Source organism: Apostichopus japonicus, chromosome 14, assembly GCF_037975245.1.
Source record: "Apostichopus japonicus isolate 1M-3 chromosome 14, ASM3797524v1, whole genome shotgun sequence".
In the NCBI taxonomy this organism is placed as follows: domain Eukaryota; kingdom Metazoa; phylum Echinodermata; class Holothuroidea; order Aspidochirotida; family Stichopodidae; genus Apostichopus; species Apostichopus japonicus.
Window position 1 is genome coordinate 6,846,382 of NC_092574.1, and position 27,354 is coordinate 6,873,735.

A 27,354-nucleotide genomic window follows, 5' to 3' on the forward strand; every position below is an offset into this window, starting at 1 on the left:
TAAAAATTCGAATAATTGAAATGAGACTGAAATAAATAACTATTATCTGTTTATTGTGCAATGCTCCACCAGTGGCGTAACGATGAGCATGGGGGTTGCTATAATGGCTCAAAGGGGCCCCTATCAGGAGGTCTAAGCAAGGGCGTCCGGAGAAATGTAGTACAAGGGGGGTCAGTAGGTCATATAGGTCTAACACACTACTTGATACTATCTAAGCGGAGCGCCACCATCGATTGACGCGGAGCGTACGACGATCTTTTTGCCAAAAAAAAAATACTCCTAGATCGTCGGAAAAGACACTTCCCCTTCAGGTTGCATTACACATCGGTTATTTTGAGATCTCATATCTTAGGATTTTGACTTTTTTTCAGGGGTGAGCAAGTGCCCCCCCCCCCCCCCCTACTGTTTGGAGTATAATGGAGACTACTGCACAAATACAGTTATCAAACCTAAGCATAGGGCCCATAGGAGCCCATAGGAGTTGCGCCCCACATTCTTTTCATTTCGAAAGACGCACAGTTTCAAGTTCATTACACACTGAAGGCTTCGATTCTCTATCTGCCTTCAGTTTAGGGAAGATCTTGGGATTTTCATCCCTAGATATCGCTAGATATTGCTAGATGTTCATACGGTACGTACAGTGCCCTTTGGATTTTTTCGGGGCCTGATCTTGGGAAATTGCAATGTCGGGAGTGGTCACACTCCATGTAGGTCAGTGCACGACCTCCAGACGTAATTAATACACAACCCAATCACTTGTTATCGATGAAGTTGTGTGTTGCCAGATTTTGTCAAGGTCTGGTACTACGGGCAAAGGTCATTAATTAGTTTCGTAACTCATCGGGCAGTGATGAGAGGGGTTGGGCGTAGGGTTGTGGGCGCGCGTTTTCATGCACATGGGAACAATCTCAAGAAGTGGTGGGTTCGTCCTTTTCTCTTTTTCTCTTTCTTCTTTTTCTTTTCCCTTCCTTCCTCTCCTTCCTCCTCTTTTCCTCCTCTTTTCCCCCTCTTTTTCCCCTTTTTTCTTCTCTTTTTCCCCCTCTCCTCTTTTTCTTTTCCCTTCCTTCCTCTCCTTCCTCCTCTTTTCCTCCTCTTTTCCCCCTCTTTTTCCCCTTTTTTCTTCTCTTTTTCCCCCTCTCCTCTTTTTCTTACCGGGGGGGGGCGCGCCCCCAACGTCCCCCCCTGGATACGCGCCTGGTTCCTGTAGAGGTATTGTAAAGTGCATGTTTTCTTGAAGGCCAACAGCCTAGACGCAAGTTTTACTGAGCGGAGGCAAACAATTTTTAAGATATTGTGTCCCATGGACGCAAGATATAAAGTCCCAGTAACAATACTGAAATGGTATTAAGTACACAACATTTTGTTTTTCATTATTTTTGTAACAGAACTACAACATATTTTCAGTTTATGCCTATACATATCCTTTATATATATTCATAGTAAATTAGAATATCTATGTATACTTATAGTGTAGTCTACTATTACCACTATGAAACTGGCCTGTAATAGTACCGTAGTAGGCATAACGCATTCCCGTGCGCTAGTGATATTTGTTCAATTTCGTGAGATCAATTGTTGAACAGCGCCGATGATAATCAACGTAAGTTTTTAAGACAACAACGGAACTTTAGATAGCAACGAAAGTTTAGACATCAACGTTAGTTCAGACATCAACGTTAGTTCAGACATCAACGTGAGTTTAGACATCAACGTTAGTTCAGACATCAACGTGAGTTTAGACATCAACGTGACTCAAAAAACTTAGTTTAAGAAACAAAATAACATAGACCTTTTCGCGTTCCTTACTATATATCCACAACATCTTTGATTTATGGTATTGATTTATTGATTTATTTATTGATTTCTTTTGTTTTGTTATTATCATTGATTTATTGACTTGCCTTCGTCGACAATGGATCAAGAATATCGACATACACCTTTCCGTTTATCTTTGAAACGAATGTCATCCTTTTAACAATGACGTACAAGTGTCAGCATAAATTTTCTCCTCGTGCTTGATCGCGGGAGCAGAAAGAAAGTTACATAGCATTGAAATGGGTAATGCATGGGGATGGGAAGGGATTTGGAGTGAGGGGTAGAAGGGGGAACGGGACGTCTTCATTGTTCGATCATAGCAGCATATGAAACATAAAGCTTATAAAAGTAGTGAAATGCAAAAAAATGCGAAAAAATAGTGGTGAGTGGCGAGAATGGAAAGATGTCTTCACTACAGTGTTGATCAAGGGCTGATAAACATCGACGGGACAAAAAAAGCAAGGTAAAAGACCGAAAAATCCTATAAAAAGCATTACTGCGACCGGCCATGCAGTGATTAAACCCCACCACCACTACCCATATACGTTAGATTCAGTTATTGTGACAACTGCACATTTATTTACCATTCGACAGTGTAAAGTTATTAAGCCTGAAGTTTGATAGAACACGTGAGAGACTTACCTTGCCGGAAGATTTGATCCCTTTACAGAGAGCAAGAAATACAATGACCCAGGCAAAGAGCAGTGCTAAACAGAGCTGCCAATTCAAAGGACCAATGTTGTCCATGTTGTAGCCATCGTGTTGAAGCACTACCTTACTGTCAATATAAGAAAGCAAAATATCATTAATTGAAAACGACTTTTCAACGTTTAAAGTGATTCCGCGCGTAAAAACAAAATCTAAATCTAAAACATAAGGTAAAGTTCGATCGTAATTTTTCGATGTACCACCGATATTGTTCATGGATGATATTTCTATTGTCATAATTGCATACTTTATTGCGAGAGATTGAAATAAAGTCTTATGAATTGAATTGAACTGAATTGAATTTTAAGTCGTTTTCTGACTGCAAATAACAGTGATATATAGTTGTTGTTAAATCTAACGGAAACGGCGTAAAAACTGTGAAAATTTGTAGTTTTTTTTTTTTGGTAGGTCTGGATACGCGAGTCTTCGAAAAATCGGTCACATAAGGCGTTATTTAACTGACGATGCATGCAACCAAATCACTCGTGAATCGCCTATTAACCTCGCGTCTTGATTACTGCAACTCGTTGCTTTTTGGTGCACCACAATCGACTTTGAATAGGCTGCAAGGTGTCCAAAACACCGCGTCACGTATAAAATTACCAGAACTTCGCGTTTCTCTCACATCACACCTGTCTTAAGAGATCTTCACTGGCTGGCTGCCTGTTCACCGTCGTGTCGAGTCAAAACTATTAGTACATGCATATAATTCAATTCATTTTCAAGCACCTCAATGATATGCTATAACTGTGTACAACTACAAGCCTACCAGAACATTGAGATAGGCCAATTCCCTTCCACCTGACCAGTGGTCCCCAGAGTAAGGACTGCTATATATGGCGACAGACAATTTAACTTTGCTGCTGGCAAGCTATGGAATGCTCTGCCAAATAATATATGTGATGTCAAAACATTAGCCACTTTTAAGTACTTACTTAAAACTCTTTTTTTTCCTTTTTAGGAATTTCACTGTTAATCTATATTGAAAAATTATTCCTCATATATAGTTTTATATTAATATTAAAGCTGCGTCCATTTTATTTTTTATATTCATATTTTAAAGGTTTTGTCATTTTGTTGTCATTGTAAAGCGCTCTTGACCATGCTTAAGCATGAAAAGAGCGCTATATAAATCTGGTAAATAATAATAATAATATTAATAATAACTCTCATGGCCTGTATTTATAACCATGGAGTCTTATTATTACCGGCCAGCCTTGGAATTTCGCCCCTGACCCGCTGAAGCGCCTTAAGACGGGAAAAGCTTTTTACAAGACATATGATATTATACCAGTATTTATTATAGTTGCCTCCCTTGAGTGCTACTTTCCATCCTGCCGTCCTCAAGCCACATTCAGCGACCCGGCCGCGAATATTTTTTTCCCAAACTGAACTGACACTGAAATTATTTCCTCGATTCTGATTGGTTATCAGCGAGCACGTGATATACTTTAGTTTTCAACATGGATCCTCCATAATCTGTCGATATCAGTATGATCAACACAATCAAATTCAAGATATTAACATTAGCAACTTTCCAGAACTTTTAGTAGGTATAATTAAACGAAAGTATAGAGTGAAGCAACTATTCCCAACTACTGCGCCCATTATAGGCGGTCCTCGATCGTTTGTTTACTCGCTTGACTCCGCTCTACACAGCACATACATGTAATGTGTAGCCTATTGTACTGTGTATAGTATACAACACAATAAAACACAGTGCATTTGTAATTGTATACATGTAGCCGATGACGATGTACATATGTACCGTGGTGTTTGGTTGCGATACTTTTAGTTTTACAATCATAAATTCAAAATGTATTCAGTCAATGAATCATTATAGGCCTAGTCGAATATGTAGTGGCCATGAAGACGTGCGAGCGAGTGTGTGTCAGCCAGTGAGTGTACACAAACATGGCATTTGACGATATGTCTGTGTCTTTTGACTTGTTAACTAGTTGTATATAGCATTATAACCTATACGTACGTAACCACATATGTTTACCTGCACAATTAGAAGTAAATACATGGTGACATAGTAGGCCTGCATTAACCGTATAAACGTATTCGTACTACTGTAGTTCGAGATCTCAAATTCACTAATATAGGCCCTACCGCCCTTGCAGTAGCTCTTGATTACTGGAAGCCTCACATTGTATCTACATGTAGGCACACTTAGGCCTACATACTTTAACTTAGCCTGTATATGGCGTACACACGTAATTTTGACATGATGCGGCCCATGAGGATTGGTATGATCAACACTAACAGTGTCACATACATACCATTCCGGTTTTGATCAGCCAATCAGAATCGAGGAAATAATTTCAGTGTCAGTTCAGTTTGGGAAAAAAATATTCGCGACCCGGCCCACAAAGTTCATATTTCACACACTCTCAAATGTTCAGTTATCAAACCACGGATTCCGCTTTTTGTTACCGGCCAGGGGGCTTTCTATACCCTGGCTCGCTGAAGCACCTTATGACGGAAACAGCTTTTAACAAGACCTATCAACTTGTACGGGCTTACATTGCAATAAGCGGATGAAACCCGAAAAATAAGGAAGTTTTTTTTATGTTATTATATTGACGAAAATTTTAATCTCCCTGCAATTAAGCTTACTTCCAATATTCCTCTGCGGGTGTCTTGAGGGTAACATTCGGCCTGGTGATGTTATTGAGGACCATTAAGGTAGAATTCATCCAGGTACCATTGACATACATCCCATCGTCGCTCAGGTAACCGCAGTTGATGGTATTCCAGTCATGCTTACACGCTCCCCACGGTAATTCCCAGGCAAATGACTGGACGAAGTAGTAAGCTGCCCACGCCATGATCACGTTGTAGTATATGGCGACCATGCCCGAAATTAAAACCATGCTCCATCCGATACCTTGAAAAAAAATGAGCGTCACAATAATGGCCCCTACGTTCAAGTCACACGTCCCCTCGAAGTTTGTGCGCTATCACCCCCGCTCCTACCCCCACCGAGATTGAGCACTCTTCCGATGACTCTATATTTTCAAGCGCCAACCATGGGTCCTTTTCGATATAACTGTACGGTCACCATCACAAGACTTTCGCAAGGTCCAGCTACGTACTCAATAAGTAACCAAACAACCCCCTTCCTCCCCCCCCCCCCAAAAGTAAAATACGCAAGAGTAACTTTTGTATAAGTACTTAATACAAAATATAACCTGAAAGATAAAGGCCTAACTGACCAAATGAAACATACATCAAACTCTTCCTGAAAATATACTACTGCCGAGACTATACCTAATGATACTTGGATATATGATATATACATACGCATGTTCAATAACCTCATACGTACCCTTTTAAAAGCTATTTCATGTTACATTTATGTAAGCTATTATAGGAGGGTAAAATAATACTGACCATAGAAGGCTGGGCAGGCTTTCCATATAGTAATGGTTCCTTCTCCTGCGTACTGACCCAAGGATAATTCTAGAAACATCAACGGCATGCCAGCCAGTAGCATCATAGTGAAATACGGTATGAGAAAGGCACCTGCATGATGATATATATATAATGGTCACGCTGAGGGGAAAAACTATTCGGTGAACAAGCCTTTCATATGTATAGTTTTATATTCTGGACAAAATGACACGCCGCGTTGGCGGAAGCTGGTTGTATCATGAGAACTTAAACTACGCCACCCACCTGAAACTCGGAGCTTTTAAATTTATGCAACATGCCTCACCATAAAACTATGGCAAATTATGAGAAATATTGACATGAATAACCTTTGTCCTGACAGTAGATACCGTGTGACCAATTTAACTTCGGTGTCTCTCTGTGACATTAACGTTTGCACTGTTTTAGATAAATAGCGTTACATCTGAATGCCATACGATCTGCGTCGAGTTACCGACTGACTGAAGACACAAAAAAACAGGTCTTTGGGGTCTATTTTGCTTCATGAGACAGAACTTGACGAAGAGAAAGGTAGATAAAGTAGCGAGTCTCGGTTCAACTGAGGTAAACGAAGGTTTCGATGATTTAGTACTAACATTGTGAATCACTTAAAGATCTGCTGTATAAATCCCCAACTATAGCACGCTATCATGGAACAGTCTCTTGAGATTACGTAATCGACCTGCCTTGGTCGTAAAATGACGTCTTTTTACCAATTAGTCCGCAACGCCTGTCACATATTTTGCCTTGTATGGGGGTCTTTGTGTGAACGCTGTATACGATTAACTACACTTTAGAAATGAACATATTTCCACACAGGGTTAACACAAAGAGCCTATAATGGTGTTAGGAAGCTATGCAGGCTAATTGTAGAGCCTGAGGTCGATTTGCGACCACGGCAGGTCGATTATGTAATCAAAATTTTTTCCTAGCTACAGCGTGCTATAATTGGAGCCTATAAAGCAGATCTATAAAGTACATGTCAGATGATGATGATAATAATAATAATAATAATAATAATAATAATAATAATAATAAGCAGCAGTTATTTTTTACGACAATGTGGAAGAAACCCGCGTATCCATAGGCCTATGTTTTACAACTTATACGTCGGTTGGCTTCCAATTCAACATTGATGCTGAACATTTTACGTGTATACCATTATCAGTGGTATCAACCATCATCTATATGGTATGCCATATAATAATAATGATAATAATTATACTAATAACCGATGCTCACATCGTCATTTAGAACATGGGTTTATGAGGTTCTATAACTACTCGAACTCTGAGTTTATGACAAGCTAGTTAAAATATCTCGTCCATTTTACTTTTCCAATGGATTTACAGCTTCAAAGTGTAACGCAGAACGTTTGGCCGTGATCGTTCAATATGGAGTAGGATAGGGCTATAGTGTAAAACCTGACAATTGATTTACCGCTACGAGAAAATGATCGATAAGAATAAATGGAACGAAACGTGTGTAAGTAAATGATTTTGGAGAGACGAATGCTTTGCGTATTGAGAATTAGTTCATGGTTAGTTCTAGTTAGCCTGGCGCCCATCCCCCTCAACCCAAATCCCCGACCCATCCGCTCAGTTGTTGTGGGGGGGGGGGGTGCGTTATTGTAATGACGTATAATCACAGCCTACATCATAGTAAGTTCCATTAGCAGGAACTGGTGTTTTTTTTTTTGTTCTCTCTAAAACAATAATATTAAGTTTTCAGTTACAAATTTCGACGTCGGACTCAACTAGGGTTGTCATGGAAACGCACCTCCTCCATTGCGAAAGCAAAGATAGGGAAATCTCCATATATTTCCCAGACCGACAGCATAACCGACGCAGGATAAGAAAAAGTCAAAATGGCGGGTCCAGGTCTCACGTGGTTCACCACGCGTCTCCCCTTTTCTATCTCTTCTCTCTTCGCCGGAAGGAGTCTGCGCATGAGAGAAAAATGAGAGAAAGATTCCATACGTAGCCCCTGATCCTATAAAGTATACGTAAATACGTACACACTATACAGACAGGGATCATATCCAACCAGCAACTTGGTCTGATGTAATGTGATTCAGAACATATAATGTACGTACATTTTAACCTCCACACAACCCATGCACGGTAAATAAGTTCTGTAGAGTCGTTCAGAACTGGAAAGTTAGAATTTCTTGCAGCGATGTATTGCACAATGAAATTAGAACTCTTTAAACTTAACTAAATATCGTACAGGTTTAAATGTCGGAGGGAAATCAAAGCCCTTCTCATGTTTACAGGCAAACAAGTCTACATACAACGCTATTAGCTGGACTATCAGCCGATTATGCACACATTTTCATCCGTCAAAATTTAGGTCGAAGCACCATCAGAACTAATATCGAAGTATTGGATATATGAAAGAGAACTTGGAAGTAGTTCGAAAAAGTGATTGTTGGCCGCCTATGGGTACTTTTACCCCCCCCCCCAATTTGCTACCCTCAGCCACGACGATGGGGTGGGGGGGAGGGGTGAGGGTCTTCGATTGTGGCAGATTGTGTCTCCGATTTTACTCATTTCAAAGTTGACAAACATGACCGAGGTCCGGATCTTTTAAGAATGTCTGATGCCCTTGAATAGACTCGTGTCACGGGATTTTAGTATGGAAACGTTTTATCATTTTTTTCTTCTTTTGTTTTCAACTCGAAATGCAGTGTCTCGCACACATCACTCACACATAATGGGGTAAATCTCCATTGTGCACGTTTTTTTATTATTATATTTTATCTGTCTGTCTGTCTGTCTGTCTGTCTGTCTGTCCGTCCGTCCGTCCGTCCGTCCATCTGTTTGTCTGTCTGTCTGTCTATCTATCTATATATTTGTCTTTAAACATCTGGCATACCACTTGCTACACATTCATTACATATACAATATATATATTAGCATGAATATGCCGTCACATTAAATCACGGTACATTTGTCAAAACACTTGCTACACATTCATTATATATATATATACACATATATATATATACATATATATACATATACACATATATATATATATATATATATATATATATATATATATATATATACACTTTATATAGGAAGCAATCAAACAATCTTACCGACTGCATCACGACTTGTTGAGCGCCTTCGTTGTTAACTGCTGAGAATTAGTAAACTTGAAGGAACTATGAAGAAAACAACGAAAACCAGTCTTTGTCGGATAACGTTCAGTCTATCCGTCTGAATGCTGGGTTACATAGTGCAGCTTGAGACTTAACATCATTAAAATATATAGTTGCACGAGGTAATTACCATTAATATTTTATCAGTCATTATGGAAATAACATACCGTTATTCGTCAGAGTTATGTTCAAGCGTCATTCACGGATCGCTGACATACATACATACATGTATACAAACAAACATACGTACATACATACAGACATGGTGCATAAATGGTTAGAAGAGCGTGTCACCATGGAGCTATTTCGTTAATATCTCCATGGTGTCACGAAGCTTAGTTGGCGTAAGAGGTAACCATGGTTTCTGCCATAGCAACGGGCAAATTATTTTGAGAATTTTGTTTTCAATGTTTCCAACTGTTTATCGTTTTTCTTGAAATTTCTGAAACTTTCGGCTGAAATTGAACATAATGGAAAAGCTTGACTTCGCCATGTCCCTAAAAAGTGAGGTTGGTTTATCCTACGTCTATACCGAATTTTGCCCTCTTCTCACCAGGCTGTTTTTCTATCACAGAGAAATTCACACAGGGATGGATCACCCTGTACTAATTACCCAGTAGCACACCGGTATGTACTTTATTCTTATGACGGTACATAAAAATCATATTTGCCAACATTTGCTCCCAGTTAACTTCTCTACGGGTATATAATTTACCATTATTTAATTAAACCAATATGGAAACAAATCATAGGCCATATATTTATCATAGGCCATATATATATATATATATATATATATATATATATATATATATATATATATATATATATATTATATATATATTATAGATATTTTTATATATATATATTTATATATATATTATATATATTTTTATATATATATATTTATATATATTTTTATATATATATATATTTATATATATAAATATATACATATATATATATAAATATATATACATATATATATATATATATATATATATATATAGGCCCTATATATATATATATAGCCTATGGCTTATGATATATATATATGGCCTATGATTTAATTGAAGTTCATGGTCATAATTAAACATTTTAAAGTTTCTCAGAGAATTGTTTTTGATGCCATTTCGATACTGCTCGATTCCTAAAATTCGATAACAATCACATAGACCTGCAAGGGAACATATATACAGATCGGATGTTATCCATAGACCCTTTGGGTATGCATGTATTTTTGCGATTACGCTAGTTGAATGTCGGATGCTTTATTGTTATTTTTTGATATACAACCGACTCGGTCCATGTCCTGTTACAGGAGTTCTCAGCACAACTTAGCCATTCACCTTTAAATTCTAGTCAAACTGACTAATTCACATTAGCAAGGCCATTAAATGCAGATGTTGTAATATTGCCTGACTAATATGGACTAACACCATGACTAACGTTAATTCTTCGGGCAGTGAACACGCCTTAATGACTTTTATACAACACCTAATTATATTCCGGCATTTGATTGGGCAATTGCTCGTCGATTGCGTGCAAAATCCGCTCTATTGCACTCTATGAAATAGAACCATGTGTTATACTTTTTTGATAGCACTTTTTTCAATAGTAAGAGAGCAGAGAAACCTGTCTGTTCAAAACAATCTGTTGCATGAGTGCATTTTACATCCAATTATATCCAAGTTTGAAGGTGTTGTATAAAACAAATCATGAATGGTTTCCATTCGTGCAATAGTGCAAATATTTCATTCGTTGAAAGATGTAATTTGTTCCATTCAACGAGGCTGTGCCTCGTTGAATGGAACATTCCATCTTTCAACTCATGAAATATTTGCACTATTGCACTCATAACCATTTATTATTTGTATACTACTGAGCGAATCATATCTAGACTAAACTGGTTAGTCCAAATATGTTGTTGTCATGCGCGCGCCACGTCACGCGATGACGTTACTCGACCGACACAATTCCAACAAACTGCGCGCGCGGAACGATCGTGAACATCGGACGGTCTCTACCTAGTTTTTTATCTTTACGTTCATCCTTAGCAATCGGTTCAAACATGACGTCTTAACCACGGTGAACACTTGTTCCTTCTACTTTTGTGTTTTGCGACATACTGTACTTCCCATGCGTTCCCAACACAATAAATACTGCTACTACTAGGCTTCTATACTATAGACTACAGACTAGTATACATGGCCTCGGCCTATATAAAATGAACAAGGCACTGGACCAACCGCTCTGCCGAATCCGAGTGAGCGTGAAAATATCTCAATAAGTTCACCTTTACAATCTACCTGACCTCCTTTTGGACAATACGCTCTGATCTGTCGAAGAAAATACTTCATTCAGTTATTATAGGGTAGTCAAATTCGTTTCTGAGAATGTGAGATTTGAGAAAATAAAAAACTATTTTCTTGAATTTTCCATAATACACTAAGTAATGCAAAATGGCCTAACCAACTCGACGGACACATCTTTTATATTATACTACAAACAGACAAATAATTGTAATTTACGGACTATGTGTTCTACAGGAACATAACAAGCAATATTTCAGTCTTTTGTTAATCAGGCCTAAAACATGGGATTTAAAGGTTTAAGTTTGCCAGTTTGGTTTAAAGATGCCGTAGCCAATGATATAGTGTTTCGGGTGTACGCAAGTACGGGCTTCCGTTTCCTCGTGGTTTTGTGGGGAATAACCAGTTTGGTTCATGGGGGAATAGTCGGTTGCCGATGTGTGCCGATGTTAGCCTTCTATACGCTAAAACATAAAATGGTAAAATTGACAGCAACCTATTTTTTTATTTGGAAACCTTTCTCCATTGCATCGGTCAGAGTTGGACATAATTCCGATTTTGCTGTTTGTGCAAAACAGATTACGTAAAAGAGTTTGGATGAGTTTCAACTCCATTAATGACAGAGTTGAAAGAGGTAGAAACAAATGGTATTGCCACGTCTTCTAGGATTATTGTCATTACTGTTGGGTAGGTATGTACGAATCCACAATGGAACACGGAAATGATTGTTGCAGACATTGTTGAGATGGTGACAACAGCTTGGGTAAATTGTCAAAGCTCAGTGTAAATTTTTTTCGCAGATTTGATTGAAACAATTTTTTGACTGCATACATTGTTTTTTATCCTCACCATAACACGAAGCCTAGATTTCACTACCGGTATCTCATACATTACCCTCCAACACATGCTTGATTTTGGACCACTAGCTGGTTCACTGTTGGACATTGCTCTTTGAGGGGAAAACACATACACTTTAAAGAGCTGCAGTCTAACAGAACGAAACACAGGAAGAACATCTGTAAAACATTATGCTTACAGACATGACTATCACCAATCATGTTGCAGAAGAAATGCAAATTTGCTGTCTCATACTGTAACTGTACTCAACATACATGTGGAAGTATAAGGTCAATGGTAGGCCTATATACAGACGATACAAATTGCACTGTTACCTGTCACAACTGGCTTCTAGAGGATGTGCACACTGCAAAGTAAGTTGATTGCAATGACTGCATGTACATAGTGGCTGGGTTGTGCAGTAATCCTACCTGCATATTCACATTTCCCAGTATTACCAGCTGGTAGAGTTTGATTCATGGTTATATAAGCCGGAAATTTATTACAAATATACATTACATATTTACATTACAAGACGATTCCAAGATATTGCTGCGGGATAATAATCATATTTTGGTTTGATTGCAGGGAGAAAAATCAAGTGGGACAAGTTGGTTGTAATGCATGAATGTGTTTACAAACTGCATTAGCAGCAGAATATGCAAACATATACATGTGTTATTCATTAGTAATATATAGGTGAATTATGGTATTATGAAATATACGTAGATGGCAACCCATATATGAATAAATTGATCCCATTGTAGCATATTCTCACTGCTAAAGCATGTGTCCCATAGGCTTTTACTCGCCGTCTTGACTTTACTTGGTTGGGTGGACGGCAGGTGTGACTTGTTGCCTTGCTAAGCAGATTTTAGCTATTTGAGTATGATTGAAGGGCAAAATGTGTCATATTAGGAACGTGCATATCTTAGAAATAGCATGTCCACTGTTATTGAAATGTAAATAAAGTGGCCATATTTGTAAGTAGTATATACAGTGTGAGATACCCCGTATCTCATTAAATGATCGTATAAGTATATACGGTACCGGTAAAGAGAGTCAGTAGATGAGAAGTTAACATTGGTGCATGTGCATTGAATTATAGTAGTATATAGTTATATACAAACATATATGTGACACCTTAATCTATTAATCACAAAACCAATTGCTGTACATCATTTGTAATTCCTCAATCATCTTATACTGTGAATGAAGCATAAACAGACCTGTGTAAATAAAATAGCAAGGGCGTAGGAACCGGGGGGGCTGGGGGGGGGGGGGCGCCAGCCCCCCCCCCCCCCAGTGAAAAAGGTGGAGGGGCGGAAGTATCATTCCGCCCCCCCCCCCCCCACTTCGCAAGTCAAAAACCCCCTTTTTCATTTCCAAATGAGAAAAAAAAATCTCATTTGGAGCACCAAATTGCATCTAAGGCCAGGTGAAAATACAAAATTAAGTTTACAAAATGGAGTGGGTGTTGAAGTGTGCTATATTGCACCAAATTGGGCCACCTGGAAATGCAAAAAAATCCAAAGGGGGAGGGGGACACCCCCTCCCCTTAGACCCCTCCCCCAGGCCGGCCATCAGTCTTCAGCCCCCCCCCACTCAAAAATAACTTCCTACGCCACTTTAAAATAGCAATATAATAGTAATAAAATATTACAGGGCATATGGAGAGGGTATATAGAGAGCGTGGTGGCCAATTGGCTAAGGCGTCGGACTCGTGATCCAAGGATTGCTGGTTCGACTCCTGCCTAGTTAATTACGTTGTGTCCTTGGGCAGATGCTTTATCTCACTTGCCTCTCTCCACCCAGAGGTTAAATGGGTACCTGTGAGGTAACTTGTCATTTGGGCGCAGTATATATCTGCTGCCGACTGGAGGGATTGTCTTTGGGACAGGTTATCATTGACCAGGGGTAATATAACGTCTGTAAAGCGCGTTGAGACCTATCGCTGGTGTAAAGCGCTGTATAAAAATCAAATATTTATATTATTATAATTATACTTTAATGAAAAACAATCTGTTGGCTGCCATTAACAAGTCCTACATGGGAAAAAGTTTACAGTAATGATTTTTTTTGTGTGGAGATAAACATGCGTGATATGAAACATTAAAGGGTGTGAAGACTCGCGCAAAAAGAAACGTCTAATGCCGGTAATCTGAACTAGTTTCGAATGAGGTGTAACAGAAGTGTTAGACACCACCATCGATTCCAGAAAATACACACAGCTTGCTACCGTCGGTAATTAGACACTAGTGTACAGTCAGTACATACAGCTGCGGTCAATACACACAGCACAGTGTATAAACGATAGAGCGATGGACATCTCAGGTCCAGCTAAAGATAACAAGGTATCACGTTTCATTACTGTCTGTATTTTGTAGCGCACGCGGTTTGGGGCGAGTCTTCAATGCTGTCCAGGAGTCTTTTCTAAATAGTTGCTGTCTGTTTACTTATAAATTTGTAAGATTTTTTTTCTTTTTCTTTTTGCTGAGGAAAGCTGAGTGTACTCAGCTGTGCATAATTAGTCCCGTAATGATTCAAATGCCAAGGCTGTAGCCACAATCAGCAGTTTAGAATTTAGGAAATAATAAATGCAAACATGAATGATCCCTACATAGTCAGAACTGTCTTGATGTTTTTTATTAGTATTAGTCCTGTAATATATAAGAAAATTGGATGAACTTTTGTGGGCTGTCATGTATTTAATTTATTACCATCTTATTTTGAAATACCAGTGTTCACTCCATAGTCTTGTTTACGAGAATATATAAGTGAAGAATTATACCGGCATTTCTGTGGCTGTCAAGGTTCACGGGAGGCACGAAGTTTGGTTTGTATGGAACGCGAAAAGGGAAAACTGATTTCGTTGTCTAAACTAAGCTTGTTGTTGTCTAAACTAAAGTTGTTGCTGTTGTTTTACCACGTTGATTTACCACGTGGTTGCTCAAACCATGGGGTACACGTTGTCAGTCCGACACGTTTTCAGTCCGAAAATAAAATGCACGTTCTCAGTCCGAAAAAACGAGTTTTCAGTCCGACACGTTTTCAGTCCGAAAATAAAATACACGATTTCAGTCCGAAAATGAAATACACGTTTTCAGTCCGAAAATAAAATACACGTTTTCAGTCCGAAAATGAAATACACGTTTTCAGTCCGAAAATAAAATACACGTTTTCAGTCCGAAAATAAAATACACGTTTTCAGTCCGAAAATGAGATACACGTTTTCAGTTAGGGAATGAAAGCAGTTTTAATGCCATAATATCACCAATAAACGGTGACAGCCCGAACGGATAGTAAACAAATTGATTGAATCTTTTGTATTAAGTCTCACATCACCGGCCTCAACAAAGTCTTGGGACCCCTTAACAACTATCAGTTCTACAAACATATGTAATCCGTTCTTCGCTCCTTAATCAGCTTCCTGTATATTCATGGTTTGTTTGGTTCTAATTCCATCAATGCAATTTACACTTTAAACCTAGCGTCATACTTTCATTGTGTTACACTTTGTGCTTTTCATTCGACTACCAATATTGCTGACGAAGGTCCCAGGGGACCGAAAATTCCAATATATTTTCTAAAACTTTACTCCTTATTTGTCAATTATGAGTATATACGAAAGATTCAATCGATTTCTTTACTATCAGTTCGGGCTGTCACAGTTAATTGGTGATATTATGGCATTAAAACTGCTTTCATTCCCCAACTGAAAACATTTTCGGACTGAAAACGTGTATTTCATTTTCGGACTGAAAACGTGTATTTCATTTTCGGACTGAAAACGTGTATTTCATTTTCGGACTGAAAACGTGTATTTTATTTTCGGACTGAAAACTTGTCGGACTGAAAACTTGTCGGACTGAGGGGTGTACCCCAAACCATGGAGGTAAAACCTCCATGCTCAAACTCACGTTGATGTCTTAACTTCCGTTGTCTGAACATATATAGGTCGATGTCTCAACTTACGTTGTTGCCATCGGCGCTGTTCAAAGTTGCTCAACCGCGTAATGTAAACCAGAATGCAAAATGCATTGAGGTTTTGATGACTTCAGTGCACTAGATTTCTGCTTGTTAGTATAAGCATGGAGCTATATAGCTCCATGGTATAAGCATGGAGCTATAAACAACTCCCTGGTATAAGCAGAACAAGCTGTTACAATAGAAATGGCCCAAACCACCATTTTGATACAATAACACTATGGCATGATAAACACAGGTCAGTCTACTGTACGTGGCTATACACACCTCCACCAAAAACAATAGGGGTCTTGGAGGTCCAAGTCCATTTGGGGTCACTAGAGGTCAAATTGTGAAAAACTTGTAAACACGATAACTCAAAAAGGGAAGGTTGGACGAATCTCATTTTAAGTATGTAGTTGTGACACGTTCAGTAAAAGATTTTATTGAGGTCAAAGGTCATGTGGAGTCACCAGACGACAAATTGTGGAAACCTTGTTTTATAAGCTACCGTATCTCCCACTGCCAGCCTATCAGATAACATGTGCGTTACGCCTCATACGAATAGAAGGCTGTACGGAAAACAACTTTCAAAATGTTATAGGCTATGCATAGGCCTATACGCTGTGAATGTCGGAAATCAACTATAACGAATTTCTAGACAAAAAACCAGCATAAAAATACTGCACTGTTAAGCTGATTTCATTGAACCCCTTCAACAATGTGTAGAGATACGCTGTGAATGTCGGAAATCAAGTAAAACGAGTATCTAGACAAAATGGCAAGGCCGGCATAAAAATAGCCTACTGCACTTTTAATCCTATTTATTGGAGCTCCTTAAACCATGTGTAGAGATATGCTGTCAATGTCGGAAATCAAGTAAAACGAGTATCTAGACAAATTGCCGACATAAAAATGCTGCACTTACAAATTATTTATTTGAACCATGATGTATGGATACCGGTACTTTGTGAATGTCGGCAATCAAGTACAACGAGTGACAGTAATATTACTAGAGACAAAAGTTCTCGTCCCGATCGAACACCAATTGCGTTTATTATATGACCTATACTTTTACTAGTGTAGTTGTATGGATGCGATCGTATCACTGCCTGTACTTTGTGAATGCTCTACACAATATATATGGCAGATGCATCATGTCATCCAGTGCCCTAGCTTCGCTGTTTTACAGGGGCGGCCAACCGACCTTCATTTCGCCTGCCCTGCCACTCTTTCCTCCTCGCCAACTCCGTATATAGTACCTCCACTCCTCCATGCTTTGACCTTGCAGCGATTTCACCAGCAACCCCACTCTTCAAATATCCCCGTACCTGCAAGTGTGCATATTTCGCTAAATTCCACGTATCAGGCCTGTTCAAACTTTGGAGTTTCAACACACATGATCATATCATACACATAGCCGTAGTCAAAACTCGAGTGAATCTTGGATGATTCTTTTCTTGCATAACATGTTAGCGGTCTTTTTATTCATTTTTCATTATCAACTCTCAATACGGAGAGAACAAAACATACTGTGAGATGAAAAGTCCTTTTCAGTATCAGGGATGTAGTTGACTAAGATGAACTGGTCGATAGAGGCATAGTCCTGACTAACATTATTTAGTCATCTGGACTACCGTAACTTGTGCTTAGAGATGCATGGAGACTAAAATGGGTTTCCACTTTTTATACTCATCTTGTCTAGGAAATTATGGAGCACGGTAACCAAGGCAGTGCGATCTTTTCTCTTATATAACCCGAATTTTGCAAAATTATGTATTTTAGTGAAGTAGCCTATGAGATTTAAGAAATTCACTGGGTGGGCAGGGTTTAATTTTGTTTGCCCCACCAAGTGGTTATTTTTCTAATATGATGGTTTGGAAACATTGAATTTCTGATTTTTCATTCAATTATGGTATACGATTTTAATGTATCGTATAATAGTGATGTCAACATTGTTCCATAAACCATCGCTTATGTGCTATTTACTGGAAAACAAAGAAAAGAGGGTGTTTTACTCATTTTTTTTTGGTAACTAAGGTGACCAGACGTCCCAGATTTTAGGAGACATTGTCTCTGGATTAAAAGTGTCCCTGGGAATTTGTCTGAATTTTATGATATACCATCCCTGGAATATTCCTGAAATTTGTAAAAAAGACCCTGTGAATTGTTTCTTTGAACCCGCGTGGCCTCCAATTCGTATATATAGAAGCAGCTTTTTATTGTCTGAACTAAAGGCTACGAACTGAATGTAACATTTCATTGCTCACGGAAAAAAAGCAACCTAGATCATTGAACGATTAAATATAGCCTGTAATTCACGCAACACAGCATGTTGCACTTTTAGATTTATACAAATCCTTGTTTCTGAATAAAGAGTTCTAACCTTTGTCATTTGACAAAACCTGGTTTCTACCTATCTATCTCTCTATATCTAGAAAAAACAATGAAAAATCAAAACGGAATCATGAAAATTGAAGATAACGTTTCTTTAAGCTCTATCTCGATTACAATATTTTCTGTATTTGATATCTCATGTTTTTTCTAAAAAATAGAGGTAAATCAGAAAACGTTTATTAATAATTAAATATTTAAAATTCATCAATTTATCTCTCCCGCGATCGATGAATGGCGGTACGCCCTACTTACGTATGTCTTTGAATTATTCGGAAGGGTATTCGAGTAACACTACATGCCTTTTAGCTAGCTCACGTTCCATTCAAATACCTGTTATATTACGAAATACGTATCTATCTGCCAGCATCTTTGTCTTTCTATGTAAACATTCACACATGACTGTGCGTATAGTGTATATGTGATAAATGATATTAAAATAACATTTTACGGTTATGTTTTATGCACATGTTGATCTTCTATGTATGACATGCACATTTCTTGTATTACATGTACGATCCAATACAGTGGCGTAGGAAGGTACTTTTGAGTGGGGGGGGGGGGCTAAAGACTGATGGCCGACCTGGGGGAGGGGTCTAAGGGGAAGGGGACACCCCCTCCCCTTTGGATTTTTTTGGCATTTCTAGGTGGCCTCAGATGCAATTTGGTGCAATATAGCACACTTCAACACCCACTCCATTTTTTAAAAATTTTTGCATTTTCACCTGGCCTTAGATGCAATTTGGTGCTCCAAATGAGATTTGTTTTCTCATTTGGAAATGAAAAAGGGGTTTTCTGACTTGCGGAGCGGGGGGCGGAATGATACTTCCGCCCCCCTATATTTTTCAGCCCCCCGGTTCCTACGCCCTTGATCCAATATAATTCCGCTCTTCGTTCCTGTGAGTATTCACGTGTCTAAAGTTACAAATTTCAAACACATTCTAAAACCAAACAAACCTGGGATGTCTAGACGAAGCCGCATGGATCCCACGTGGGCATTTCTTATAGGCCTTATTGTATAGGCTTCCCATCCGCATATAACAAACGTCCGCTTTACGAGAATGCTACAAACATATACACAACTAATAACTACAGTATATGTACATATTGTACATATTTAACGTGCTAGAATATATGACAGATTGGGACAACTTTCAAGAAAAGTCAAAATCACTTACCCGGTAAAAATGGCAGAATTTGCGATAGATAATTTTATATATGTATTTCCACGATGACGGCGATGTCGCGTGCACAGTAATAATGAACCACAATTCCACGATGCTTTGTCCTCATGCAGAATGTTAAGTAAACAACAGGAACAGCTTGAATAAAGTAATTGATATTCTGTTGCTATGGGATCGAGGAAAGAACTAATTAGTAATATCCATGATCACCAGGTGTCACTATTGTCAATGATTACATCTGTAAAGATATAGCTAAAACTATATAAACCCTTTATGTCGAGTTTATCCTGCAGGCGTTCCTCCTCGCCTTTGTTGCTCTAGGTAACTAACTTTAATGTAACACAAATTATTACATTTAACATAGGCTATCACGCTATAAGGAAGTATCAAGCTTGATTACGACATGCACATGTAACATGATTAAGGATCGGTATTGACAAAGGTCTATACACAGACATCAACTGGGCATTTATTAACAGAAAGTAAAACTATTATTATATACTTCATATATACTTTGTACTTGTCTAGACAATGAGTAAGTACGGAATTACGGAAGCGTAGAACGGACATTGCATTGACGAGTTACTGACTTGACAAAACGACAATTATCTGCAAACCGACGAGCTGAAGAGATTGTAACGTGACAAAATTCAGAAAATTGACCGTTTGGGATAACGGATCTCGTCAATGCATCAATTTTCTGCAAATTTTACAAAATTCAGAAAATTGACTTGATTAGTTACTTCGTCAGTTACCGTACTCTTCCAAACCTAAATTTTCTGAATTTTGTCATTTTGTCGAGAAAGTAGTAAGTGTGCAACTCGTCAATTTGCAGAAAATTGATGCATTGACGAGATCTGTTTTCTCGTTAACACGTCAATTTTCTGAAGTTTGTCATTTTGTCGAGATTGTAGTTAGTAACTGATCAACTCGTCAATTTGCAGAAAATTGATGCATTACCATCTCGTCAACTCGTCAATTTGCAGATAATTGTCTTTTTGTCAAGTTGATAACTCGTCAATGCAATGTCCCTTCTACGCTTCCGTAAGTAAGTACTTTCATTGTTTAAATTTCTTTACATGAAGTTTGTTGGGATTGCTGATACCATGGAGCTATAAACAGTCTGTTTATAGCTCCATGCTGATACTGATGTAAATTCACGCTTATACGGCGATGACTCACTGGCACGTGACTATAGAATTAAACTGAAAATGTTGAGATGTGGTGCTTTACAAGAAAGAGCTGAACTTTGCTGCAGGCAATAACGATGACACTCTATACTGCAAGTGTACATACAGATGGTGTTCTAAGTTCTAATCTTTGGCATTTGAGAACCTAGAACAACCATAACATCGAGAGACACTCCAAAATGCCTTTAATGTATATAGACACTAACCCTTGATGTCAACATGGAGGGGTGGGGGGGGGGGAGGTAAATAGTAATTTGATATCATCCCCTGGAAAATTATCGTCAGTTTACTTTTAATCCAGGAGACTTTTCATTAGACACTACATTATTCAACTTCATTTCCCTCAATATGTACACGATAACTTGACCTTTATAATAAATTACAATAAGAGTAATTCTAATGTTCCTGCATGAGATAGCCCGCCAATGTTTTGGATGTTGTTTTTATGCATATCTCTGTTATGAAAATGAAAATTTGAAGGGCAAAATCATGTATTTAGGTGAGCAAAATAGTCTACTTGGTGAGCAATTGCCCGTGTACCTATAGCTTGTGTGATACTGTATCTACCTCCCCGATGTATGCTTAATGATATTGAAACTTCTAATAATCTTTGTGTTGAAACTTTTTTTTTTAAATTCTATTTACCCTGATATATATACCTGCACAAGGCAACCTTCACTGGACTGTTTTATCATCGAGCAAAAGATGTTTCACTAGACAGTACCTATAATGTTATTTCTATTGTCTTTTGAAGGCCACAGTATGTTATTGCCCATTGTTAGATTTAATCCCAAAATATGACAAATTTGGCGTTTTACAAATTTCATTGGTCGGAGCAAAATAAAAAGCTGGACCAAACAGCGTTTTCTCCGGGTTTTTTCTTTAAATGGCCTACCACTTTATGAGAAATTTTATTTGACAATTGTTAAATTACCCCCCAAGTAGATTGACTTTAACCACTTCATGTTGTTCAGTCCAACTCGAGGTGACGCACAGACCAACGCGTCAGTAAAAGCATTGGAATTATTCGAATTTTGTTACCATGGTAATGTTCTAATGTTCATCTAAGAGTTTCCCAATTGCAACGAATTGCGAACCCACACATATCCTACCAGTATACTGGATAAATTGGCATAAAGTAAAAGCAAATTCGTATTTTTTTGTTTTGTTTTTCAACCCGATTAACCTCGCAGAATTACTGGCAACCCTGATCCTCACTCAGAGTGGTTCAATTGAAATGAATTTCTCAATACACAGGAGCAACACTTAAATTTTGCATATCTTATTTCCCAGTCAATCCCAATGTCTTAATGAAATCTTATACTTGCATGAAAACAATGATTGAACATTAAACGAATTTTAGTTGGAATTCATCAGTAATGGCAGTAAATATGCTGTAAATCCAAATAATGGTCACTCGATCATGCTTCAACAATAGTTCAACAAAATGTTTACTCATAAGTAATGGTACTAGTAACATGGACACTTCGAAGTTCGGACACCTAAGCCTTGAAACACCCAAAAACTATATCTTCTGGTCTAAATCCCTGAAAATATACTTGATATGGTGGGAGAAGTGTGTTATATTACGATACACGGCCAAACTTTCTTTCTTGCAAACTGTTTACACGTTGTATTCCAAGAAGGTTCTTCGTGATTGTGGAACTGGTATTTCTTTGCTAGAGTATTACGAAGTTCGGACACCCAACCCAGTGTGGCGCTGGTGATAAAATTGGTGGCGCAGTTGCTCTTTCAGTAATTATAACAGACATCATAGTTCTCCGTCATTTTGTTGACAAATATGTAAGTACTTACTTGCACACGGGTCATTTTGGAGAGAAAATAACTGTAGCTTTGTAGTGTTTCGTGAAATTGGATGTTGCTATAGGTTGTCATGGTGAAATCGTGTACTTCTTAGGGGTGTCCAAACTTCGCAGTGTTCTGAACTTCGCAATACTGACTATACTACCAAAGATAATTCACCTTCGGATATCTTTGGTACTACTATAAATTTAATATAGTACTAGCGTACAACGGTATCCTACAAGTATATTTTCCTCACTGAGACATTGAATTGTCTAGTTTACCTTTCCTGAGACCGTCTGGATAATTTGGAGATCCGATACCAACGGTAAGTTCTTTTCAAAACTTGTAGTAATGTTTACCATGCTTAAATTTGGGGCCAAATGCCTGCAAGTATAACGTATGGTTCGAGTCAAACATGCATTGGACAAATATTTTTCCTTACGATTGTTCATAAATGACAGGCCTCAACAGTTACTACAAATACAACATTTTGATAGCCGGAATAGAGAATGGAATTTTTAGGCTATAGCCTAAGCTTGCAACGATACAATGTAGCTAGCCTGCCAGTGCTAGGCCTAATCGCCCATTAGCCAGTCTTACTCTAAGCCATAGCCCTATATGCCTAGCATATGTAACACATATAGTATTGCGTATGAACTCAACAGTCGCCTAGCCTAACTTTATGGTTAGGTTTACGTAAGTCACTACTATTACTAACACTAACTTGTTTTTACTAGTCTGTCTGCAGGAACGTACAATTTACGGCAGTATGCGGCGTAACACGTTAACCTGAAACTGTCATTAACGAACAACTCGAGCTTGAGTGGGATCACGTATTCGGACAATGGTTGTTGATCGTGATCTCTTGCGTAAAGACGGCCTTGACTGACCATGTGCGCGGTCGTATACCGAGTGACCGTTTGCATGCAGACGGCAAATCAGACGACACAGCGCCATCTCAGATTATGTTACAAGAAATTGTAGCTTCATTAGTTTAATCTTATATTAGAGCGGCATTGAGTTAATTTACTTCCATGGCGGTAATTCAGTGCCGTGAGCCATTATATGTTATGATATATTGAGGAATTAGTTGTTACAACTCTCTGATTTATCAGGGAAATGTGGCATTATTTTGACAGAAAATATTTATTTTGGAGAAGTGAAGAACATGTATGTTTTTAGGAATGTAATGTAATGATTGTTGCTACGTGACATCATTGCGAGGTACCAAGAAGTCCCGTTTTTCGTACATTTTGAGCACGATAACGACTGTTCAACACTGACAACAACACCACGTTCTCAACAAAGACGACATTTAGGTTAAATTTTCGTCAACTTAACAAAGAAAAGTATTACAGAAGATACTACTGAACATTCATGATTGAATTGCATTGGGGGTCATTAATATAGTAAGACATGGGGTCTTCACGACTATCGAAACTAAGTAACGACGGTCGAGTTGAGTCGAGCCGTGATAAGTTGAGCAGTGTGAGTTTGACTTAAAAGAATTGTCTGGTAGCCCTTAAAAGTTACCCTAAAAATCAATAAATAATTTTCCAAACATGTTTTCAAAATATGAGAACTCTAATGTTGCGTTTGACCGATTTTTGGAACGTTTAGGATGGATATATTAAATATATATACTCTGAACAGTACAGAACGTGACGTCACCTTCGCCAATGCAGATTGCAACATAACCAGTGGCGTAGGAAGGTACTTTTGAGTGGGGGGCTGAAGACTGATGGCCGGCCTCCCCTTTGGATTTTTTTTGCATTTCCAGGTGGCCTCAGATGCAATTTGGTGCAATATAGCACACTTCAACACCCACTCCATTTTGTAAAAAATTTTGCATTTTCACCTGGCCTTAGATGCAATTTGGTGCTTCAAATGAGATTTTTTTCTCATTTGGAAATGAAAAAGGGGTTTTCTGACTTGCGGAGCGGGGGGGCGGAACGATACTTCCGCCCCCCATATTTTTCACTGGGGGCTGGCGCCCCCCAGCCCCCCCGGTTCCTACGCCCTTGAACATAACCCACGCTCCACACAGTTCGTACAGTATAAACACAACAAAACCGCGTTTGAAAACAGATTAATTTCTTCCTTAATTTTTCGGTGAAATTTCTTAAAAATTATATATGTTTTAAAAAAAATCGTTAAACCGTCATGTGCATCTGTGATTTCGTTTTTTTTTTGTGTAACACAAGATCACTTTGAACAGCAGACTCTTCGTTGTTTACTCATCGCGCTGTCCCGCTCCAACGCGAAGAATGTTCGCATGTAGCTACTCTTACGTTCACAATCGGACAGTTCTGCGAAGCCTAAGCTTCTCTGTACTACATTCTGCTCTGACATCGATTCCGCCAAATATGACCTGTGGTTTGAGTGTGAGAGTGTATTATGTGCAACGCTATGTACGTTTACCAACTGGGCATTGTATACGGCTGCGTTCGCGATGTGTACGTAATATATAATTGTAGTGAATTCAGGGTGGCGAAGAAAGTAGATATTCTCACACAAATTTGTTTTTACCCATTGTCTTATTAGATGACAGTAATAAAGAGCCTTATGTAATTTTTGTACTTACACTCCTGTGAAATTTAAAAACTAATGAACCATACGTATAAGTGTCATCTGAGTAGCATATCTTGATTTAAAAGCCTGGGAAAGTTTTTTCTGCAAGCTGTTATCTTATTCCTTTTCCTGGGAAAGTTTTACTGCATGCTATACGCTTGTCTTGTTCTTTATAAAAGGTGTTAAGACAGCTGGATTAGTTTATTGAAGACTCGCCCCAAACCGCGTGCGGCCATCTGAAAAAGTTAACTTTCTGTTGCTTGCAAGTGACGTTTTGTTCGTGTCGCTACAAAATGCAAACAGTAATGAAACGTGATACCTTGTTATTTTTAGCTGGACCTGAGATGTCCATCGCTGTATCGTTTGTACACTGTGCTGTGGGTATTGACCGCAGCTGTATGTACTGACTGTAAACTATTTCTAGAAGAACAGATTTCTAGAAGAAGAAAACGTCGAATGGGGACAAATTTCACATGATTAGAAAGAGAAAAATAAGAACTATGAGGATTGAATGTATCAAAATCTTCCACCAGACAATTCCTTTAAACCTTTTACCAGGAGAATCAAAGATAAAAACGATATAAATTGATTCCAGGCAAACGTGAATTACAATTGACCCAATACTTTATTTTGCGTCATCAATTACTTACCCTGTACGCACTTGTACACGTTGTATACTGGCCTAGTGTTACCAAACCATGATACAGCAAATTTAGGCCTATAATCCGATATAAAATGGGGACACAATATATAGGGTGTCGTTAGGCATGAAACTTCGATAGTATCGTCGCTTAAGAGCCCCCCCCCCCGGGCCTCTCCCCTCTTTTCTCCGATGGTTAATTATGTTCATTCGTTGTAAGTTCCTATAGTCCGACATTTTAATTTCTGTTCATTACATCGACTATATAGTATATATATATATATATATATATATATATATATATATATATATATATATATATATATATATATATATATACATACTATATAGTCGATGTAATGAACAGAAATACTGATATAGGTCTACGTATATAACCTACCACATAAAAAAAAGGACGAAAACAAAAGCCGTATTTTTCTTTTCTTTTTGCGCTTAATACTAATATGAATAAGTATGGCATGGGTGACGGATTTCTCAAATGGAATCGTCAGGTACGTGTGTCACTTGAAATCTTAATTCTTACTTTTAATAATGTTATATATTCGGTCACGGTGAGGTGTCACTGAGGCTTTACACCTCCAAGAATCTCCCCAGTACGATCACTGTAATAGTGTGATACCGACATCAAATGGTATTTATTACATACTAGGCCTATCCACTAGATTAAAGGTCAAAATAACCCCCCACCCCCCACCCCACCTTCTCAACTCAACCAACCTTGTAAGTTATATAGGCTTCTAAAAAAAAAACAAGTTAATGTAGGCTTACGGTTCGCTTTAGGAACTGATGACAAGAACTTTTAATAATCCAGAGATTAGTTACTTGTTGTTTACGAGTCTCTTGCAGAACAATTGAACACTCAAGCCTATAGTAGCGATAATACACTGAGTACCTACACCTGTGAGGGATCGAATTGTATTGATTATGTGGCATTATGTGCACCTCAGTCTACATGCCATTGCTATAGTATGTAGTCTAGTATAGATAAACAAATAGGCTATATATATATATACCTTATAATCAGTATGGACAATAACTTCGACTGCTAAGCCTTCCTTCGGTTACGTACCGTAACTTTCCCATCATAATTTATACCGTTGTATAATCGCGGTTTAATTTATCGTCTCAGCTATAGCAACCCACCTTTTAAAATAATTGTTTTGATATGATGTAAAACTTACCGATATACTGAACGAGTTTTCGCTGACTGCATATATAGGCCCTCTCTATATATGTTATTCTGCACACGGGCCACTGACTATAAACAGGACTACAGGATTGGCGTTATGACTGCGTAATTCAC

The 27,354-nt window shown here is 38.3% G+C and overlaps 1 protein-coding gene across 5 annotated transcripts in view; it reads right to left on the reverse strand.

Moving 5' to 3' along the window:
• The window catches only part of LOC139979974 (sodium- and chloride-dependent glycine transporter 2-like), a 39,489-nt gene extending 12,135 nt beyond the window's left edge, over positions 1-27,354 (reverse strand). Inside the window, exons 1-7 of one of the 5 annotated variants that reach the window (XM_071991263.1) lie at positions 27,233-27,340; positions 19,818-19,989; positions 9,068-9,133; positions 7,741-7,903; positions 5,923-6,054; positions 5,146-5,416; positions 2,458-2,593 (exon numbers count right to left, since the gene is read on the reverse strand). In XM_071991263.1, coding sequence (XP_071847364.1) covers positions 2,458-2,593; positions 5,146-5,416; positions 5,923-6,054; positions 7,741-7,903; positions 9,068-9,076 — 711 coding nt within the window. In that variant the 5' untranslated portion in view covers positions 9,077-9,133; positions 19,818-19,989; positions 27,233-27,340. Of the gene's footprint in view, positions 1-2,457; positions 2,594-5,145; positions 5,417-5,922; positions 6,055-7,740; positions 7,904-9,067; positions 9,134-11,426; positions 11,476-19,817; positions 19,990-23,543; positions 23,734-27,232 lie in introns of those variants that run through there. The other 4 variants (XM_071991260.1, XM_071991264.1, XM_071991262.1 and 1 more) reach the window with 4 other exon arrangements.